Raw genomic sequence first — 16,748 nt, 5'->3', positions numbered from 1 at the left:
CAAGACCCCAAAACTGGCTGGTTTAGCAATAGAGGTTGGCAAGCTGCTGCAAATTTGGGGGTGGGAGCATCTTCAGAGAAAGTGAGAATGTCCAGAGTGCCAGGGCAAGCATGTTTAGGATTTTGACTGGTATTCAAAAAAGAGATTGGCCAGCCTGGTCTACATAGCTAATTCCAGGACAGCCAAGGTTGCTTGAAAAATGAGAGAGAGAGAGAGAGAGAGAGAGAGAGAGAGAGAGAGAGAGAGAGAGAGAGAGAGAGAGAAAGAAGAAGGAGGAGGAGGAGGAGGAGAGGAGGAGGGGGGGAAGGAGGGAGGGAGGGAGGGAGGGAGGGAGGGAGGGAGGGAGGGAGGGAGGGAGGGAGGGAGGGAGGGAGGGAGGGAGGAAGGAATTGGGTGTGGGGGAAATTCTTGTTACTGGGCTGGCTTAGCAGTGCAGATCTGGAAGCACCTGCCAGCTGTTTTGAGAATGGTCTCAAGAATGGTCTCACTATGTAGTTCAGGTTAACCCTCTAATTCCTCCTTTAGCTTAGTCAGGCTTGAAATTTGTAATCCTCCTGCCTCAGCACCCCCATTTCCCCTTTTACTTGGAGTGGGGTGGTATGCTGGATGAAGTTCACTTTTTTTTTTTTTTTTTTTTTTTTTTTTTTGGTTTTTCGAGACAGGGTTTCTCTGTGTAGCTTTGTGTAGCCCAGGCTGGCCTTGAACTCACAAAGATCCGCCTGCCTCTGCCTCCCGAGTGCTGGGATTAAAGGCGTGCGCCACCACCGCCCGGCGAAGTTCACTTTTTATCAACTGAGACTTGCCAACAAACGAGGACTGCTGAAACAGACCCATACTTCCTGCATTTGGAGAGGCTTGTGAGGACAGCTTGGACTAGATAACGAGTTCCTGGCCAGGCAGAAATGTAAGTAAGATCTTTTCCCAAAAGGAAGAGGGTAAAGGGCGGGGGAATTGAAAGAACACACAGGAACTGTCCCAACAGGAGTTTAGGAAAGAGCTGTTAGTGCATGAGTTGTAGCCTATAAACCTATAGTATGGACTGTAAGTCTATCGTGTAGGACACGAGTCAGGAGAATGGGAGACATGGGCCTAAAGAGCAGAGTTCAGAGCTTATCTGAAGTGTTTGGCTCAGCCTGAAATACCTCTTCCTCGTCTTTTTTTGTTTTTTTTGTTTTTCTGTCCTGGAACTCATTCTGTAGACCAGGCTGGCCTTGAACTCACAGAGATCCGCTTGCATCTATCGTCCTAGTGCTGGGATTAAGGGCGAGCACGACCATTGCCTGTCTGTACCTTCTTTGGATTTCTTTAGAGTCACTCCATACCAGGCTGGCCTCGAACTCACAAAAGTCCTTTGCGAAACGGACAAAATGTATATGTTGCATCTGCCATCCTAGTGCTGAGATTGAAGGTGTGCACCACCACACCCGGCCAGAAGTCGCTTCTGTCCACAGGAAACAGCTCCTGGGAACCCCGTCTATTCTTCTGGGAAGGGGAAGTAGCAGCTGCTGTTGGGGACATGATTGGAGAGATAGGTTGAAGAGGAAAGCGAAGTCAGGCACCAAAAGCTTCACTACGATCCAAAAAACTTGTTAGCTCTGGAACAGCAAGCTCAAGGGAACGAGGACTATCTCTCTGGAGAATACGGTAATCCAATGCAAGCCAGGGCACACCACCTGCTAGCCAACCAACAAGTGCGGTTGCTTTAAGAAGCGCCCCTCACGTGACCAACGACACCTCGGTGCCTTCGCCGCTCTTTCACACTGACCAATCCTGAGGCGGGATGCCTACTGGTGGGCGGGAAACTCGGTAGCCGGCCACCGATTGGCTCCGCGTATCGAGGGCGGAGCCTGGGCTCCGAGAGAGGGAATTAGCGTGAGCCGGTGAGTGGAAGCAGCCGCCGCCTCCCCGGCAGGCGCCCTCGCAACGCCGGAGTCCGCAGGTGAGCAGGCCCTCCCGGGGCCCAGGGCTTCGCGTCCCGCGGTGGGCGGCTCCCCAGCCGCGGAGCCCGCGGGAGCCCACCCCCTTCACCGAGCACGTGACACAAGTTCCGTAACCCTTGACCTCCCCGCTCCACCCACGCCCTCTGGACCTGGGATGAAGGAAGGGTGGGTCGGAGGATGCGCAACCCGGAGGCCTTTGGAGGTCGGTTCCCACGCCTCCTGGTCAGAGAGACTTGGAACTGAGAATGTGCAGGGCAGGAGACTGAGGGGTGGTAGACCCTGGTCACAGACCGGACTTTGTGAGGTCTCAATAGGGGGACAAAAATAGAGAAACTCTCTCCTGGCTTTCCACAAGAATGGGTGCTCCCATTTCACAGATGGGAAAACCGAAGCGTACTCCTCCAGTGGTAGTCTAATGGTGCGACTCCAAATCCTTGACTATGAAGCCAGGCCTAGTTCAAACCCCAGCCGGCTGCTCGTAAATATAGTATCCCGAGTTAATTTACGACAAGGGTTCTAGTTCCTGCCATCTAATTACTCAGTGATTACTGGTTGGTCATGGACAATCTAGGTAACTTCTCTGAGCTATAACTTTCGTGGCTTTGTGAAATGGACAAAATGTATATTATATATCTTGTTGTTAATGAGGATAGGATGAGGTGCTAGAGGGTTGCTAGCTGGAAGCCACAGACATTTATGTACTTAGAAAAATAGCTGTGCTGGAGAGATGGCTCAGTGGTTGAGAGCACTGGCTGCTCTTCTGGAGGACCCAGGTTCAATTCCCAGCACCCACAGGGCAGCTCACAACTGTTTGTAACTCCAGCTCAAGGGGGTCTAGCACCCTCAGTTAGACATACATGCAGATAAAACACCAATGCACATAAAAATAAATCTTTAAAGAAAAAGAAAAATAGCAGTTCTAGGCCAGGAGTGGTGGCTCACACCTTTAATCCCAGCACTCGGGAGGCAGAGGCAGGCGGATCTCTGAGTTTGAGGCCAGCCTGGTCTACAGAGTTCCAGGGCTAGCGGGACTTTTGTAACTGTTCTTTCTCTTTTCAGCAAGTGTTGATGAGGGTGTGGTATGTGCTGACTCTGCTGGATGCTTGGGATGCAAAGGTGAGTGTACAGATAGATGATGGTGTGCAGCTTACGGTCTTCTGGGGACCACGTGATGAGTCTCAGCACCCCTTTAAAATGAGTGGGAATGATGGTGAAAAGCTGGGTGTAGTGAGCTTGTCACCCAACCCTGGGCATACCAAGGTAGGCGGGTCCCGGGAGTTTGCTGACCAGCCAACCTAACCTAATCTGTGGACCTCAGGTTCCAGTGAGAGACCCTGGAAAAGCAAAGTAGACAGATCCTCAGGAGGAACGATACCCAAGGTTGTCTTCTGGTATGAACTCTGCAAACACACACACACACACACACACACACACACAAAGGGTTTGCCGTTGTGTACTGACAGACTGTTTGAACCTAAGGCCCACACGTGTTAGGAAAACTCTCTCTACGACTGAGCTATATATCTTCAGCCTTTTTTTTTTTTTTTTTAATTTCATTTAATTATTTTTAATTTTTTTTTTTTTCTTCTTGAGACAGGGTTTCTGTGTGACCTTGGCCGTCCTAGAATTTGCTCTGTAGACCAGGCTGGCCTCAAACTCAGATCCACCTGTCTCTGCCTCCTGAATGCTGGAATTAAAGGTGTGCGCCACCACTTCAGCTCCAGCCTTCTTTTTACATTTTAGTTTGAGATAGTCTGAGTTGTTAGGGTAGCCTTGAATTCACTTCACCGTCCAGGTGGGCTTTGAACCATCCATGCTCCTGCCTCAGAACTGCTTTAAAGACAAATGACAGGGACATTTACACGATCTGGGAAGAGCTCCCTGAGCAGGTAACATTTGAACACTGATCTGAAGGGGAGTAGATGATTGATCACTGAGTCAAAGAGATTTGGGGAGGAGAACAAGGCAGGGGGAGTGTCAAACAGAAGAAACAGAATGGACTGAGGTCCTGAAGTACGGAAATGAAAGGTGGCCATGGTAGACACGCAGAACACAAGGGAAGACGCATTAAGAGGTTTTGCAGACACACGGCATGTGCGTAGCCTTTCCAGCATGGGCCAGTTTTGTTCCGTTTTCCAAAAGCAACGGGACCATTGGGAGGAGGCTGATGGGGGTTACATGGGTTGCCCATTGGTTTTAGAGATAAAGAATCATGAATCCTGGCTGGAGTCCTGGGAGCATGCCTGGGTGGGTCACCTTGGCATGGGCTTTGTTGAACCTCTAAGCTCCCTGTTTGTGGATGGTAGAGCAAGAGGAGCAGGTGCGATTGAAGGGTCTCGCTTGACCCGTGCTTGGGGGAATCTTAGCGATATTGGACAGCCTTCTCAACCCTCCCTTTGGTTTCTCTCCTAGCTCCGCTGGGGCCATGTCAGAGAGAGAAGAGCGGAGGTTTGTGGAGATCCCCCGGGAGTCGGTTCGGCTCATGGCGGAGAGCACAGGGCTGGAGCTGAGTGATGAGGTGGCAGCTCTGCTCGCTGAAGACGTGTGCTACCGTCTCAGAGAGGCCACACAGGTGTGCTGCTCTCGCTTCCCCTCACTCTCCTCCCTTTGTTCTTCCGGTTACCTCCTTGCACGCTGACTTGTTCAACAAACGTATGTTGGATACCTTGTGCTTTGAGGTTAGGAGACAGTCCAGGCCTTTTAAAGAGGCCTTTTCTGAGCCAGGCAGTGGTGGTGCACACCTTTAATCTCAGCACTTGGGAGGCAGAGGCAAGTGGATCTCTGAGTTCAAGGCCAGATCCACAGCTAGTTCCTGGACAGCTATGGCTACGCAAGAGAAACCTTGTCTTGAAAAACAAAAGAAATCAAAACAAAAAATGAGTCCCTTTCTAGTCAGACGTCTGGAGAAGAAAACACTAGCCGAGCACTCTCTGGTGGCACTTCTTTACAATGTCCTGCTGCCTAGGCAGAATGGATGGGTGGTGATGGTCCGCACAAGAGACATTGAGGCACACAGCTGGGGCGTGACACTCAAAAGCTTTCCCGAGGCTGAGCTGGAAATGCAGGCTTTCTGATTGCTGGCATGGGGTCCTCTTTGTCTATTCAGTCTAACCCATTTCCTTTGGGGGTTCCCACACCTGCTCCCTGCTTCCTAACTCTGGCTTCTGTTCCTCCCCTCCCAGAATAGCTCTCAGTTCATGAAACACACCAAACGGAGGAAGCTGACCGTAGAGGATTTCAACAGGGCTCTCAGGTGGAGCAGTGTGGAGGTGAGTGGAGTGTGGCCACAGAGGGCTCAGGTGGCATGAGGCCACCTCACCTGTTCCGATCAGGGCTGGCCGTGTGCTGTGGCATGAGACAAACACACAGCGCAGCAGGTCAGGCGCTGGGCCCAGACCAAAGGAATACGAGTGTTTTTGAGGCAGAATCTCACTATGTATAGTGGGCTGACACCCAGTTCCAATTAAGAACATTTTAAGGGGCTGGAGAGATGGCTCAGAGGTTAAGAGCACTGACTGGTCTTCCAGAGGTCCTGAGTTCAATTTCCAGCAACCACATGGTGGCTCACAACCATCTGTAATGAGATGTGGTGCCCTCTTCTGGCCTGCAGGCATACATGCAGGCAGAACACTGTATACATAATAAATAAATAAAATCTTAAAAAAAAAAAAAAAAAAAAGAACATTTTAAATATAAAATACATGAAGCTGGGCGGGGGTGGTGCATGCCTTTAATCCCAGCACTCGGGAGGCAGAGGCAGGCAGATCTCTGTGAGTTTGAGGCCAGCCTGGTCTACAGAGCGAGATCCAGGAAAGGCACAAAGCTACACAGAGAAACTCTGTCTCTAAAAACAAACAAAAAATACAACATGAAGGATGGTAAGAAACTACAGAACCTTTGTTCAGGAGCTGTAATAGACAAAAATAAGGGAACCATATTATAGTGCCTTTCTTTACCATGTTCTGACATCGTTCTGGATGCTTCAGCTTTTTATTAATTTATTTGCTTTTTTATTGTTGTTATTATTATGTCCAGTCATCCTGCTTGCTAATCCTTTCTCCTCAGGCTGTGTGTGGCTACGGATCCCAGGAGGCACTGCCCTTGCGCCCCGCAAGGGAGGGCGAGCTCTACTTTCCAGAGGACCGAGAAGTGAACCTGGTGGAGCTGGCACTGGCCACCAACATCCCCAAGGGCTGTGCCGAGACAGCTGTCAGAGGTGGCTGCTAGGGTCCTCGGTGTTGGGACAGGAACTGGGTGGTCTGAGTGATGCTGACCGGCCAACTTTTAGGAAATTTGAAGGGGCGAAATCCCAACTGTATTCCATATCTTTCCCTTGATTTTAGTTCATGTCTCCTATCTGGATGGCAAAGGAAACCTGGCACCTCAAGGATCAGGTAAATAAATGGCAGTGTGGAAAATGGCTGTCTGGAATAGTGAGGGACTCTGTGCCTTTGGGTCTTCATCTGCCAAGCATTTACAGATGCCTGCTGTGTTCTAAAGGAACACATGCCTTTGTCCAGAGGCTTATGGTCAGAGGCGGAACCCAGACCCGTTACCATTCATAATGTATGTTGGAGGCCAAGACAGAAGTATGTGCTGTAATCTGAGGTCCCCAAGAAGTACTTCCGGGATATGCTGGGCAGAGTTTCAGAGAGCCTGAGTCTTGTACAATGGGAGCTTGAGAACTGAGCAGGGATCTGTGGCAGGGGTGGGTGGGAGTAGAGAGAGCAGAGACGTGCCGAGTGTGTGTGTGTGTGTGTGTGTGTGTGTGTGTGTGTGGTGGTTGGTGGGTGGCAGGCTGAGGAAGCCTTGAGAAGGCTATCCCTCCATCTGTGACCACTTCCTTCCTGTCTTCTCACAGTGCCCAGTGCGGTGTCTTCACTGACAGATGACCTTCTCAAATATTACCAGCAAGTGACACGGGCTGTCCTGGGGGACGATCCACAGCTGATGAAGGTGAAACAGAGCTGACTGGGCACGAAGTCCAAGTTTAAATCGTGTGAAATATTTCCAGTTGTCTAGTTCTTGCCCTCTGTAGATGAACTAGTTACTGTGGTAGAACCTATTCTTGTGTGTGTGTGTGTGTGTGTGTGTGTGTGTGTGTGTGTGTGTGTGTGTGTGTGTGTGTTTGTGTGTTTGCGTGCGTACGCACGCTCTCTGAGTGGCCCCCTGCTATACCAGTCCTAACCCCTTTATGCTCGAGTAGAAATCCTTGTTAAATGGGCAATGGGCAACACAGAAGGAGCTTCTGATGATGGTGTTCTCATACCTTCATTCTGGAGTCCCATTTTTTGAGGTGTCTATTGATCTGGAGCCAAATGAGGCATTTATTTATTTATTTATTTATTTTTTGTGTGTGTTTTGTTTTTGGGTTTTTTGTTGTTGTTTGTTTTTTGTTTTTTTGTTTTTGAGACAGGGTTTCTCTGGGTAGCTTTGGAGCCTGTCCTGGAACTTGCTCTGTAGACCAGGCTGGCCTGGAACTCACAGAGATCTACCTGCCTCTGCCTCCTGAGTGCTGGGATTAAAGGTATGAGCCCCCATACCCATCGAGGTATTTGTTTGTCTGGACTTGGTAAGGAAAGGAGAAGTAGATGTCCAGGTCGGGTGCCCCCGGTGCCCAGCCTGGCCTGCTCTGCAGACGTAGTTCCTAGGCTGGTTCCTGCTACTATTGCTTTAGCCTCTGGACACCACCTGAGGTCTTTCCTCTCCTTTCCACAATCAACCGAGGCTGTGGTTTGCCCAACTATGTGACTTTTCTGTATGACAATTGAGATCCCCCACTTTCACATATCTGGCTGCTATTTCACTTAAAAACTAGGAACCATTGCCAGCATATGTCATTGTTCTCAAAACTTGACTGCTAGGCTGGTCATGCATTGATTAGCATGTTCAGAGGCCTGGACTGAAAGTCCCAACACTGTAAAACAACACAGAAGCAGCTGTGGTGGTGTGGGCCTGTAATCTCAGCCCTGGTAGGAAGGTTGCAAGTTTGACGCCGGGCTGTGGGCTACTTTATAAGACCCCCTCTCACTCAGCAGAGAACAAAAGGGAATAAAAACTTAGCTCTTGCTTTGCTTTTTAGTCACCTATGGGTGTGGCAGCTGTGTGCCTGGGAGCTAAGCCTCTTTGCAATTTCAGATCTTTATCTATGTAGCAGTTTATGGATGAGGTGGTTTTCTTCGTTTGATTGGTTTATATATTTTTGAGACAGGGTCTCTCCATGTAGCCCTGGTTGGCCTCTCTATGTAGACTCAGCTGACCATGAACTCAGATATCTGCCTTCCTACTTCTCCAGAGCTCTAGGATTAAAAGTGTGAACCGCCATCCATGTCAAGCTATTTGCTTTTTGTTTGATTGTCTGTTTTGAGACAGGGTTTCTTTGTGAGCCTTGGTTGTCCTAGAACTAGCTCTGGAGAGCAGACTGGCCTGGAACTCAGAGATCCTCCTGCCTCTGCCTCTAGTGCTATGATTAAAGGTGTGCGCCACCACTTAGTTGCTTTTTAATATTTTAAAGAATTATTTTATTTTAATTTCTATATTTATTTTGGGTTTTTCAAGACAGGGTTTCTCTGTGTAGTCTTGGCTGTTCTGGAACTCCCTCTGTAGACCAGACTGGCTTCAAACTCACAGAGATCCGCCTGCCTTTGCCTCATGAGTGCTGGGACTAAAGGCATGCGCTACCACTGCCTGGCTGAATTACTTATTTCTTATTTTATGTGTCTAGTATTTTGCCTGCATGCACTTATGTAAGTGGGCCATTTTTGTTTAGTGCCCATGGAGGTAGGAAAAGGGCGTGTATCCCTTAGAACTGGACAGTTGTAAGCTGTTATGTGGTGCTGGGAACTGAACTCTGGGCCTCTGCAAGAACAGCAAGTGCTCTTAACTACTTAGCCATCTCTCCACCCTGACTTAAAGTTTTTACTGTAATAAATGTCTTCTGCTGGGCGGTGGTGGCGCACACCTTTAATCCCAGCACTCAGGAGGCAGAGGCAGGCAGATCTCTGTGATTTAGAGGCTAGTGTGGTTTACTGAGTGAGTTCCAGGACAAGCTCCAAAGCTACACAGAGAAACCCTGTCTGGAAAAACAAACAAAAAAACCATGTAAAAAGATGTAATACCAGTATGTATTTATTTTTTATTTTATTTATTTATTTATTTGGTTTTTCTTTTTCTTTTTTCGGTTTTTGAGACAGGGTTTCTCTGTGTAGCTTTGCACCTTTCCTGGAACTCACTCTGTAGCCCAGGCTGGCCTCAAACTCACAGAGATCCGCCTGCCTCTGCCTCCCGAGTGCTGGGATTAAAGGCATACACCACCACCGCCACCACCACCACCACCACCACCACCCAGCCCAGTATGTATTTATTATGGAGCTACATATAATATAAAAGCATACAGTCTTCTCACTCACTTTGTTCCTATTTACAAGTTATGATTACCTTAAAGTAAACATAAGTGGTATCTGGTTTTACAACTTACCTTTTTTTTTTTTTTCCCCTTGGGTTTTGTTTTGTTTGAGGCGGGTTAGTTTTAGTCTTGTTTTGTAACCTTTGGCCTGGAACTCACTTTGGTAGCCCAGGCTGGCCTCAAATTTGCAGCAGTCTTCATGTCTCAGCTTTTAAAATACAGAGGTTACAGGCTTCAGCCACCAAGCCTAACCTACAGCTTTTTCTTAGTTAAAAAAATGTTGGATAAACTAGACATGGTGATGAACACCTGTAATCCTAGTACTTAGGAAATGGAGGGCAGGGGCATCTGAAGTTCAAGGTTATCCTCAGTTATATAATCAGTTAAAGGCCGTCATGGGATATATCAGACCATGTGTCAAAACAAAAACAAGTTAGACAGATTATACTCACTTTTACTGTTGTGTGCTCACAACTTGTGCATGCTATGGCTCACGTGTGAAGGAAGAGAGCACTTTGTGGAGTCACTTCTCTTTCCTCTTTACATTGTTTCTGAGATTTGAACTTACGTGGATGGGCTTGTGCAACATGTGCTTTTACCAAACTGGACAATCTCAATGCCCCGCCCCCTTTTTTCTTTTGAAAGGGCGTCAGACTGCCTTCAGACTGGCACTCTTTGTATGCCTCGTGTGTCACACCAGCATCTGTTCACTTTTTTACTAACACAGTATTGTTCTTGTCTGTCAGTGGGTTTCTATAGGTTGAAACTGATGGGATTTCTGCATCGGGGCATGGATCTTTAACATAACACATGGGTGCAGCGCTAAGCCACCCTCCAGAGTGGTGACTCTTTTTATAGAGATGGTTCCTTTCAGGTGGCCCTCCAGGACCTGCAGACAAACTCCAAGATTGCGGCACTCCTGCCTTACTTTGTTTATGTGGTCAGTGGGGTAAGTGACCAGCGTTTCGGTGAGGATGACCCCACAGTGTTTAGGGCTCCTAGCAGATGCTGTCAGAGTGGCTGGCCCTGTCTCTCTGTCTCCCTAAGCAGCCCACGTTTACCAACAGGTAAAATCTGTAAGCCATGACCTGGAGCAGCTGCACCGACTCCTGCAGGTGGCCCGGAGCTTGATGCGGAACCCACACCTCTGCTTGGGGCCCTATGTCCGATCCCTGGTGGGCAGTGTGCTCTACTGTGTCTTGGAGCCGCTGGCCGCCTCCATCAACCCTTTGAATGACCACTGGACTCTTCGGGATGGGGCTGCTCTTCTACTCAGCCACATCTTCTGGTACCCACTGGGCTGGAGCTGCACAGAGGGTGGGACAGCTTACACAGTCCCCGGGTTGTGGTAGGGAGCTGTCTGAAGCCTCTGGCTTTGAGATGGAATGTTGAGTGTGGAACCTTAGCGCTCCCTAGCTGGCATGTCGTGGTACCATTACAAATACACCAAGATACTGGTCTTCTTGTCCCTTGGATTCTGGGCCAGTCAAAACTGGCAGCCTATCCCAGAGTGCCTTACAAATGCTGGACTCTGTGTGCAGTACCTTATTCCCTTTCCTGCCTGTTGCTTCCACAGGACTCATGGGGATCTTGTAAGTGGCCTCTATCAACAGATTCTGCTCTCCCTGCAGAAGGTCCTGACAGACCCTGTTCGGCCTCTCTGTTCTCACTATGGGGCTGTGGTAGGGCTGCATGCTGTAGGCTGGAAGGTGAGGACCCTGGCTTTTCTCACAGATCTTTTCAGAGTTGCCATGTGTGTTGGAAAAATAGCATTCATGTATATTTTATTATAAAAGTGGTGTGTGTTTGATGCGGCCATATGTTGAGACCTTGCCTTAGGCCAGGTTTATTGTATACCGTGATGGTCTATATGTAAGTGTGTCATCCCTTTAGAATTCCTGCTTGGAGGTCTTTATAGTATGAATTCTTGCCCATTCCATAACACCATGTTAGGAAATACCCTCAATTTCTTTGTTTCTCTCCTTTTCTCTTTGGGTTTTTTGTTTGACACAGTGCTTGTTTTGTAGTCCATACTGGCCTTCAATTTGTGATCCTCCTGTCTCAGGTACCATACTCGCCTTCAGTTTTTCTTTCTTTTTTTTTTTTTTTAATTGCATGTTTTTTGTTTGTTTGTTTGTTTGTTTTTTAAAGAAATATTTATTTATCATGTATACAGTATATATGACTGCAGGCCAGAAGAAGGCACCAGATCTCATAACAGATGATTGTGAGCCACCATGTGGTTGCTGGGAATTGAACTCAGGACCTCTGGAAGAACAGCTAGTGCTCTTAACCTCTGAGCCATCTCTCCAGCCCTAATTGCATGTCTTATAGTGAGCAGAAGTTTAGCATCCATAGAAATCACCAGACGATTATGTGCCTAAATTCTGTTATATGACTGTTCACTGGGCCACTCTTTGACACTTGGAATAATTCTCTTTCATTTTGAATTTGTATTTTTAAGTTCTAGAGAAATATCAAGCAATGTCTCCTCTTTTTAGTGTCCTCACAATCTTTCAGGGTGCTTCCACCACTGCCCCAAGGAACCAACACACTTGAACCTGCAGTGCCGGCTGTCAGACCCTGGGCCTTGCTCAGACTTGGCCAGTGCTGCTCCCCCTCCCACCCCACCCCTTTTGTTACATTTCTTCCCGGATTCGTGCTGTGATGCTGCTGTAGTGTCTTCCAGGGCGTTGTTCCTTGTTGATATGTGTGTGTTTTAAGCTCAAGGACAATTTATTAGAGTTTAAAAGGAAAATATCCCAGGGCAGGCAGGCTGTAAGTATCAGAAGCTGCCCAGTTCTCTCTTAACTCTACCTGGGTTCCGGGTCACTAGGCTTGTACAGCAAGTGCCCTTACACAATGAACCATCCTGCTGGGCCCTCATTGCTCTTTTGTTTATTATTATTATTATTATTGGCTATGAACCCAGGTCCTCTGAAAGAGCAACCAGTTCTCTTAATCGTTGAACTATCTCTCCGGCCCCTTCTTACTGGTTTTTCTAAACAGGGTTTCCCTGGCTGCCCTGGAACTTGCTCTGTGGACCAGGCTAGTCTCATGGACTAAGAGATTCCAACTGCTTTTTCTGCCCCCCCCCCTCCCCCTCCAACCACCTAGGCATGAGCTGTTTTTGTTTAAAACCGGGACTTAAAGTGAAGCCCAGGCTGGCCTCAAACTTGGAATTAGACTTGTGAATGCTAGGGTTACAGACTTGCACCTCAAAATCTTGCTGATTTATATGTTTGAGATCACTTTTCTGAATGTATATTGATGTCTGTAAATTTTAGGAGGATGTTTCAGTGTCTTTTGTAATTACAGTTATTTAAAATGTAATCCCTGTTTCTTTTTGTCAGTAACATTTTCCCTAGGAATTTGAGAGGTGGTCAGCATTTTCAAATGTTCATGCTCTGTGGAGGAGTGATCCAAGTCTACCTTACATGTCAGAGCCCACTGAAATATCATAGTTTTTGTTTAGTCTTAATTGCTTCCCCCCAGATAACTACTCAATTTAAAACTGCACAATCAGGTCAGGTGGTGATGGCACACGCCTTTAATCCTAGTACTCCGGAGGCAGAGCCAGGTGGATCTCTGAGTTTGAGGCCAGCCAGCCTGGTCTACAGAGCAAGATCCAGGACAGGCACCAAAATTATACAGAGAAACCCTGTCTCGAAAAACCAAAAAACAAGACAAGAAAAAACCCAAAACTGCACAATTAAAGCCATGTGTGGTAGTACACTGCCTATATTCTCAGAACTTGGGAAGCTAAAGAAAGGGAATTCAAGACCCGGTCTGGGCTTCCAGCAAAGACATTTCAACAAGGTTTCTTGATTGTTTTTATGTGTGTGGTCTGAACTCACCTCCTATTTCTCATTAAGAACAATACTTTCCTGCTGATTGTATTCACAAACAGTCTACAAGCAGTTTTTATGTCGTAATGATTTAATTATGTCTTATTAGCCTGCTGTTTAAGTGCCAGAAATGGGTCTTTTTTATATTGCCTGTGTTTGTTTTTATGCCTCATGCCTACCAAAAGCTTGTACATATAGTAGATCCCAGAGAAACGTTGGATACGTCAGTGAGGAAATGTTGAGGACTGGGCCCCGACAACAATCCGAGTGGGTCTTTTGTGGGAAAGGGTACTCAAGAGGGCATATGAACCGAGGTTGCTTACTGCCTTCCTTTTTTCCCTTCTAGGCAGTAGAACGAGTCCTGTACCCACATCTGCCCACTTACTGGACAAATTTGCAGGCGGTGCTGGATGACTATTCGGTATCTAATGCCCAGGTCAAAGCGGATGGGCACAAAGTCTATGGAGCAATTCTGGTGAGTGGACAGCCTCAGCTTCCCCTTATTACAGGAGCTCAGCAGCTTTACTTTGAGGAGCCTGCTGGCCCAGGTTCCTTCTAGCTCTTTGTGTACAGGTGGCCGTAGAGCGACTACTGAAGATGAAAGCCCAGGCAGCAGAGCCCAACCGCTGTGGTCTTGGCGGGAGAGGGTGCCATCGTGCCGAGGACCTGCCTTGGGACAGCCTTCTCCTGCAAGAGTCGCCTCCGGGGGGCGGCGCCGAAGCCGGCTTTGGTCTCTCCCTGCCGCCAGGAGGCGCCAGGCCAGAGGACCCTTCTTCCTTGACCCTGGCAGACATCTACCGAGAGTTGTACGCCTTCTTCGGTGACAGCCTGGCCACTCGCTTCGGCACCGGCCAGCCCGCGCCCACGACCCCGCGACCACCCGGAGACAAGAAGGAGCCAGTGGCCGCCCCGGACTCGGTGCGGAAGATGCCGCAGCTGACTGCTAGCGCCGTGGTGAGCCCGCAGGGGGACGAGAGCCCTCTCGGCGGGGGCCCCGCGGCTGCCGCCGCCGCCGCCGCCTCGGAGAGCAGGCCGCTGCCGCGCGTGCACCGGGCGCGGGGCGCCCCTCGTCAGCAGGGTCCCGGCGCGGGGATGCGGGACGTCTTCCAGAAGAGCCGCTTTGCGCCCCGCGGCGCCCCTCACTTCCGTTTTATCATCGCTGGGCGTCAGGCCGGGCGGCGCTGCCGCGGGCGCCTCTTCCAGACTGCTTTTCCCGCGCCCTATGGACCCAGCCCAGCGTCCCGCTACGTGCAGAAGCTGCCCATGATCGGCCGCACCGGCCGCCCGGCTCGCCGCTGGGCGCTCTCGGACTATTCCCTGTACTTGCCACTGTGAGGCCGCCGGCCCTCCAAGAATAAACCCGCCCCAGGAAGTGACGTGTCTGTGCTCGTGGGCGGGGCTTGGGCGGTTGGCTTCCTGGTAGCCTGTGCGCCATGGCGCTGCGCTGGTTGCAGCGAGTTGAGCTCGCGCTGTTTGCTGCCGCCTTCCTGTGCGGGGCCGTGGCTGCCGCGGCACTGACTAGGACCCAGGTGCGGCTGCGGGGCGGGCTAGTCCTGGGGTCGAGCGTCGGGGACTGGCCGCGGTAGCTCCACCGGGCCTAGGGGCTGAGAAGTCGGTCCCAAAATTGTTTCCTTGCTAAAGGAGCTAGACACGCAGAGGGTCGTCCAGCCGGTTGTTAACTGCTGCATAAGTTTACTTGGGTGCTGAGACATAGAGGCCCAGCCTTTGCATCCATCTAATAGAAACATTTGTGCCTCCAAAACCCCCAAAACTTAGTGCGGTGGAGGTGATCAAGGTCCCGCATGATTGTAATGCGGTGTGTGTGAAATAAGGAAACGCATACACCTACGTACTTTTAAGGTTTACTACTGCTGGGCGGTCTTGGGAAGAGTACTTTGAGTCACTATAGGAGTGTACGACGCTCTTTTACCGACTAGGAGAGCTGCTTGTTAAAGGGCACACAATGTCAGGGTTTACTCTGCTCACAGGGAAGTGTGAAGCTTGTGACTTCTCTTGGGATCCGTCCCCCGTCCCCCGTCCCCCCGTCCCCCTCCCCCCCCCCCCCACCCCGGGTTTCTGTGTAGTCTTGGCACTCCCTCTGTAGGCCAGGCTACAGGACTAACAGGTCCACCTGCCTTTTTGCTGAGATCAAAGGCGTGCACCACCACTGCCGTGCTTCTCTTCAGTTCTTTATTATAACCCACTGAATTTTCTGACCCCTCTGGGCCCTGCAGACTTGGCTCCCAGATCCACATCAGTCTCTTCTAATTTGGGAACTAGCCCTAACATTTGGCAGTAACCTGCATCTCAGGGCACTGAGCCACCAAGGACTCAACAGCTTCTCTCCACAGGGCTCCTTCGGTGGTAGCTGTCCCTTGTATGGTGTGGCTGTCCTCAATGGCTCCTCTCTGGTCTTGTCAAGTCCCTCAGCCTCTTCCCTCTGCTACTTTGTAGCTGGGGCTTCAGGCCTCTTGGCCCTCTACTGCCTTCTGCTTCTCCTCTTCTGGGTCTACAGCAGCTGCATCGAGGACTCTCACAGGTGACTGATCGCCCTACTGAGGACAAGGGACCAAGGTGAGATGAGTCCCGTCTGAGCCACAAGGCTTGTTTTCTCTCCCTCAGAGGCTCAATAGGGCTCCGAATTGCTTTGGCCATCTCAGCTACAGCCGTCTTCCTGGTCTTAGTGTCTGCCTGTATACTTCGATTTGGCACCAATTCTCTCTGCAATTCCATCATCTCCTTGAACCATACAATTAGGTAATGGGAGAGGGAGGGAGCCTGGCAGGGATAATCTCCCTCTGTGGGGGACAAGTCATATAAGTCCCCATTTTTATCCCCATAAATGTGCTTAGAGCCTGCCCCCTTTCTCACAACTCTCTTTAATCTCACAGCTGCTCTGAAGCCCAGAAAATCTCATGGACACCCCCTGGAACTGCTGTGCAGTTTTACTCCAATCTACAAAACGCTGAAGTGAGACAAAGGGATATACTAAGATTAAATATCTGTAGCTTAGGAGTGTTCACCATGTAATATATGCTTGCCTATAATTCAGTCAAAAGTTCAAGTAGCCTTGGGCTTGTCACCTGATTCTGAACAGAGAGGATATTGTGTGGGTAGGACTGGATTGGAGATGGCTTCCTTCCTCACACTCCTGTTTTCTCTCACAGACCTCTTCTTGGGTGAATCTGGTATTGTGGTGTCTGGTCTTGATGCTCCAGGTCATGCAGTGCAAGTCTGAAGCCGCCCCATACCGGCCTCAGGAGAGGGGTGACCCAGAGTGGAGCTCTGAGACTGATGCTCTTGTTGGGCAACGCCTGTCTCACACCTGAAGAATACTTGAGTGCTTTCTGAAGCCAGAACCTCCATGCCCAAGTGCTTTTAATCTTGCCTCACTCAATGCAGCCCTGTTGATGCTGAGACTCGGTTTTCCCTCCAGGAGGGAAACATTAGAATAGGCCCCTCTGCCTTTTCACCTAACATTTTTTTGTACCAAAATAATATATTACTTTTCTTCCTCATGGTATAGAGTTCTTGATGTTAAAGCAAATAGATGGG

At 49.4% G+C, this 16,748-nt stretch overlaps 2 protein-coding genes across 4 annotated transcripts; both read left to right on the top strand.

Annotated features, from left to right (window-relative positions):
- Window positions 1–849: 849 nt before the first annotated feature.
- Window positions 850–14,565, top strand: Taf6l (TATA-box binding protein associated factor 6 like). 3 transcript variants are annotated; one of them, XM_076558968.1, is made up of 12 exons: window positions 850–904; window positions 3,000–3,056; window positions 4,353–4,512; window positions 5,123–5,209; window positions 6,006–6,156; window positions 6,284–6,334; window positions 6,802–6,896; window positions 10,220–10,294; window positions 10,413–10,633; window positions 10,922–11,054; window positions 13,540–13,668; window positions 13,767–14,565. In XM_076558968.1, exons 2-12 carry the CDS (start codon window positions 3,040–3,042, stop codon window positions 14,526–14,528), a joined length of 1,881 nt encoding a protein of 626 aa, XP_076415083.1. In that variant the 5' UTR covers window positions 850–904; window positions 3,000–3,039; the 3' UTR covers window positions 14,529–14,565. The 3 variants fall into 3 exon arrangements, with proteins under 3 accessions (XP_076415083.1, XP_006995239.1, XP_006995240.1); XM_006995177.4 differs by lacking the exon at window positions 850–904 and adding an exon at window positions 1,800–1,939; XM_006995178.4 differs by lacking the exon at window positions 850–904 and adding an exon at window positions 2,055–2,142.
- A 1-nt stretch (window position 14,566) lies between these two features.
- On the top strand, window positions 14,567–16,711 carry Tmem179b (transmembrane protein 179B). Its single transcript, XM_006995179.4, has 5 exons — window positions 14,567–14,722; window positions 15,545–15,732; window positions 15,816–15,950; window positions 16,085–16,163; window positions 16,361–16,711. Exons 1-5 carry the CDS (start codon window positions 14,627–14,629, stop codon window positions 16,520–16,522), a joined length of 660 nt encoding a protein of 219 aa, XP_006995241.1. The 5' UTR covers window positions 14,567–14,626; the 3' UTR covers window positions 16,523–16,711.
- Window positions 16,712–16,748: the final 37 nt, after the last annotated feature.

The sequence above is a fragment of the Peromyscus maniculatus genome, chromosome 1 (assembly GCF_049852395.1).
Source record: "Peromyscus maniculatus bairdii isolate BWxNUB_F1_BW_parent chromosome 1, HU_Pman_BW_mat_3.1, whole genome shotgun sequence".
Lineage (NCBI taxonomy): Eukaryota > Metazoa > Chordata > Mammalia > Rodentia > Cricetidae > Peromyscus > Peromyscus maniculatus.
Note: the sequence above shows the minus strand (reverse complement) of the source record. Positions and strands in the feature narration are given on the sequence as shown.

Bases quoted from the DNA above. Each gene is read 5' to 3' on its own strand.
- Taf6l (XM_076558968.1), top strand. The intron at 10,295-10,412 runs GTAAGTGACCAG...GTTTACCAACAG, and splicing joins TTGTTTATGTGGTCAGTGGG to GTAAAATCTGTAAGCCATGA. The intron at 10,634-10,921 runs GTACCCACTGGG...TTGCTTCCACAG, and splicing joins CTACTCAGCCACATCTTCTG to GACTCATGGGGATCTTGTAA.
- Tmem179b (XM_006995179.4), top strand. From the start codon at position 14,627: ATGGCGCTGCGCTGGTTGCAGCGAGTTGAGCTCGCGCTGTTTGCTGCC. The intron at 15,733-15,815 runs GTGACTGATCGC...TCTCTCCCTCAG, and splicing joins TGCATCGAGGACTCTCACAG to AGGCTCAATAGGGCTCCGAA. The intron at 15,951-16,084 runs GTAATGGGAGAG...TTAATCTCACAG, and splicing joins TCCTTGAACCATACAATTAG to CTGCTCTGAAGCCCAGAAAA.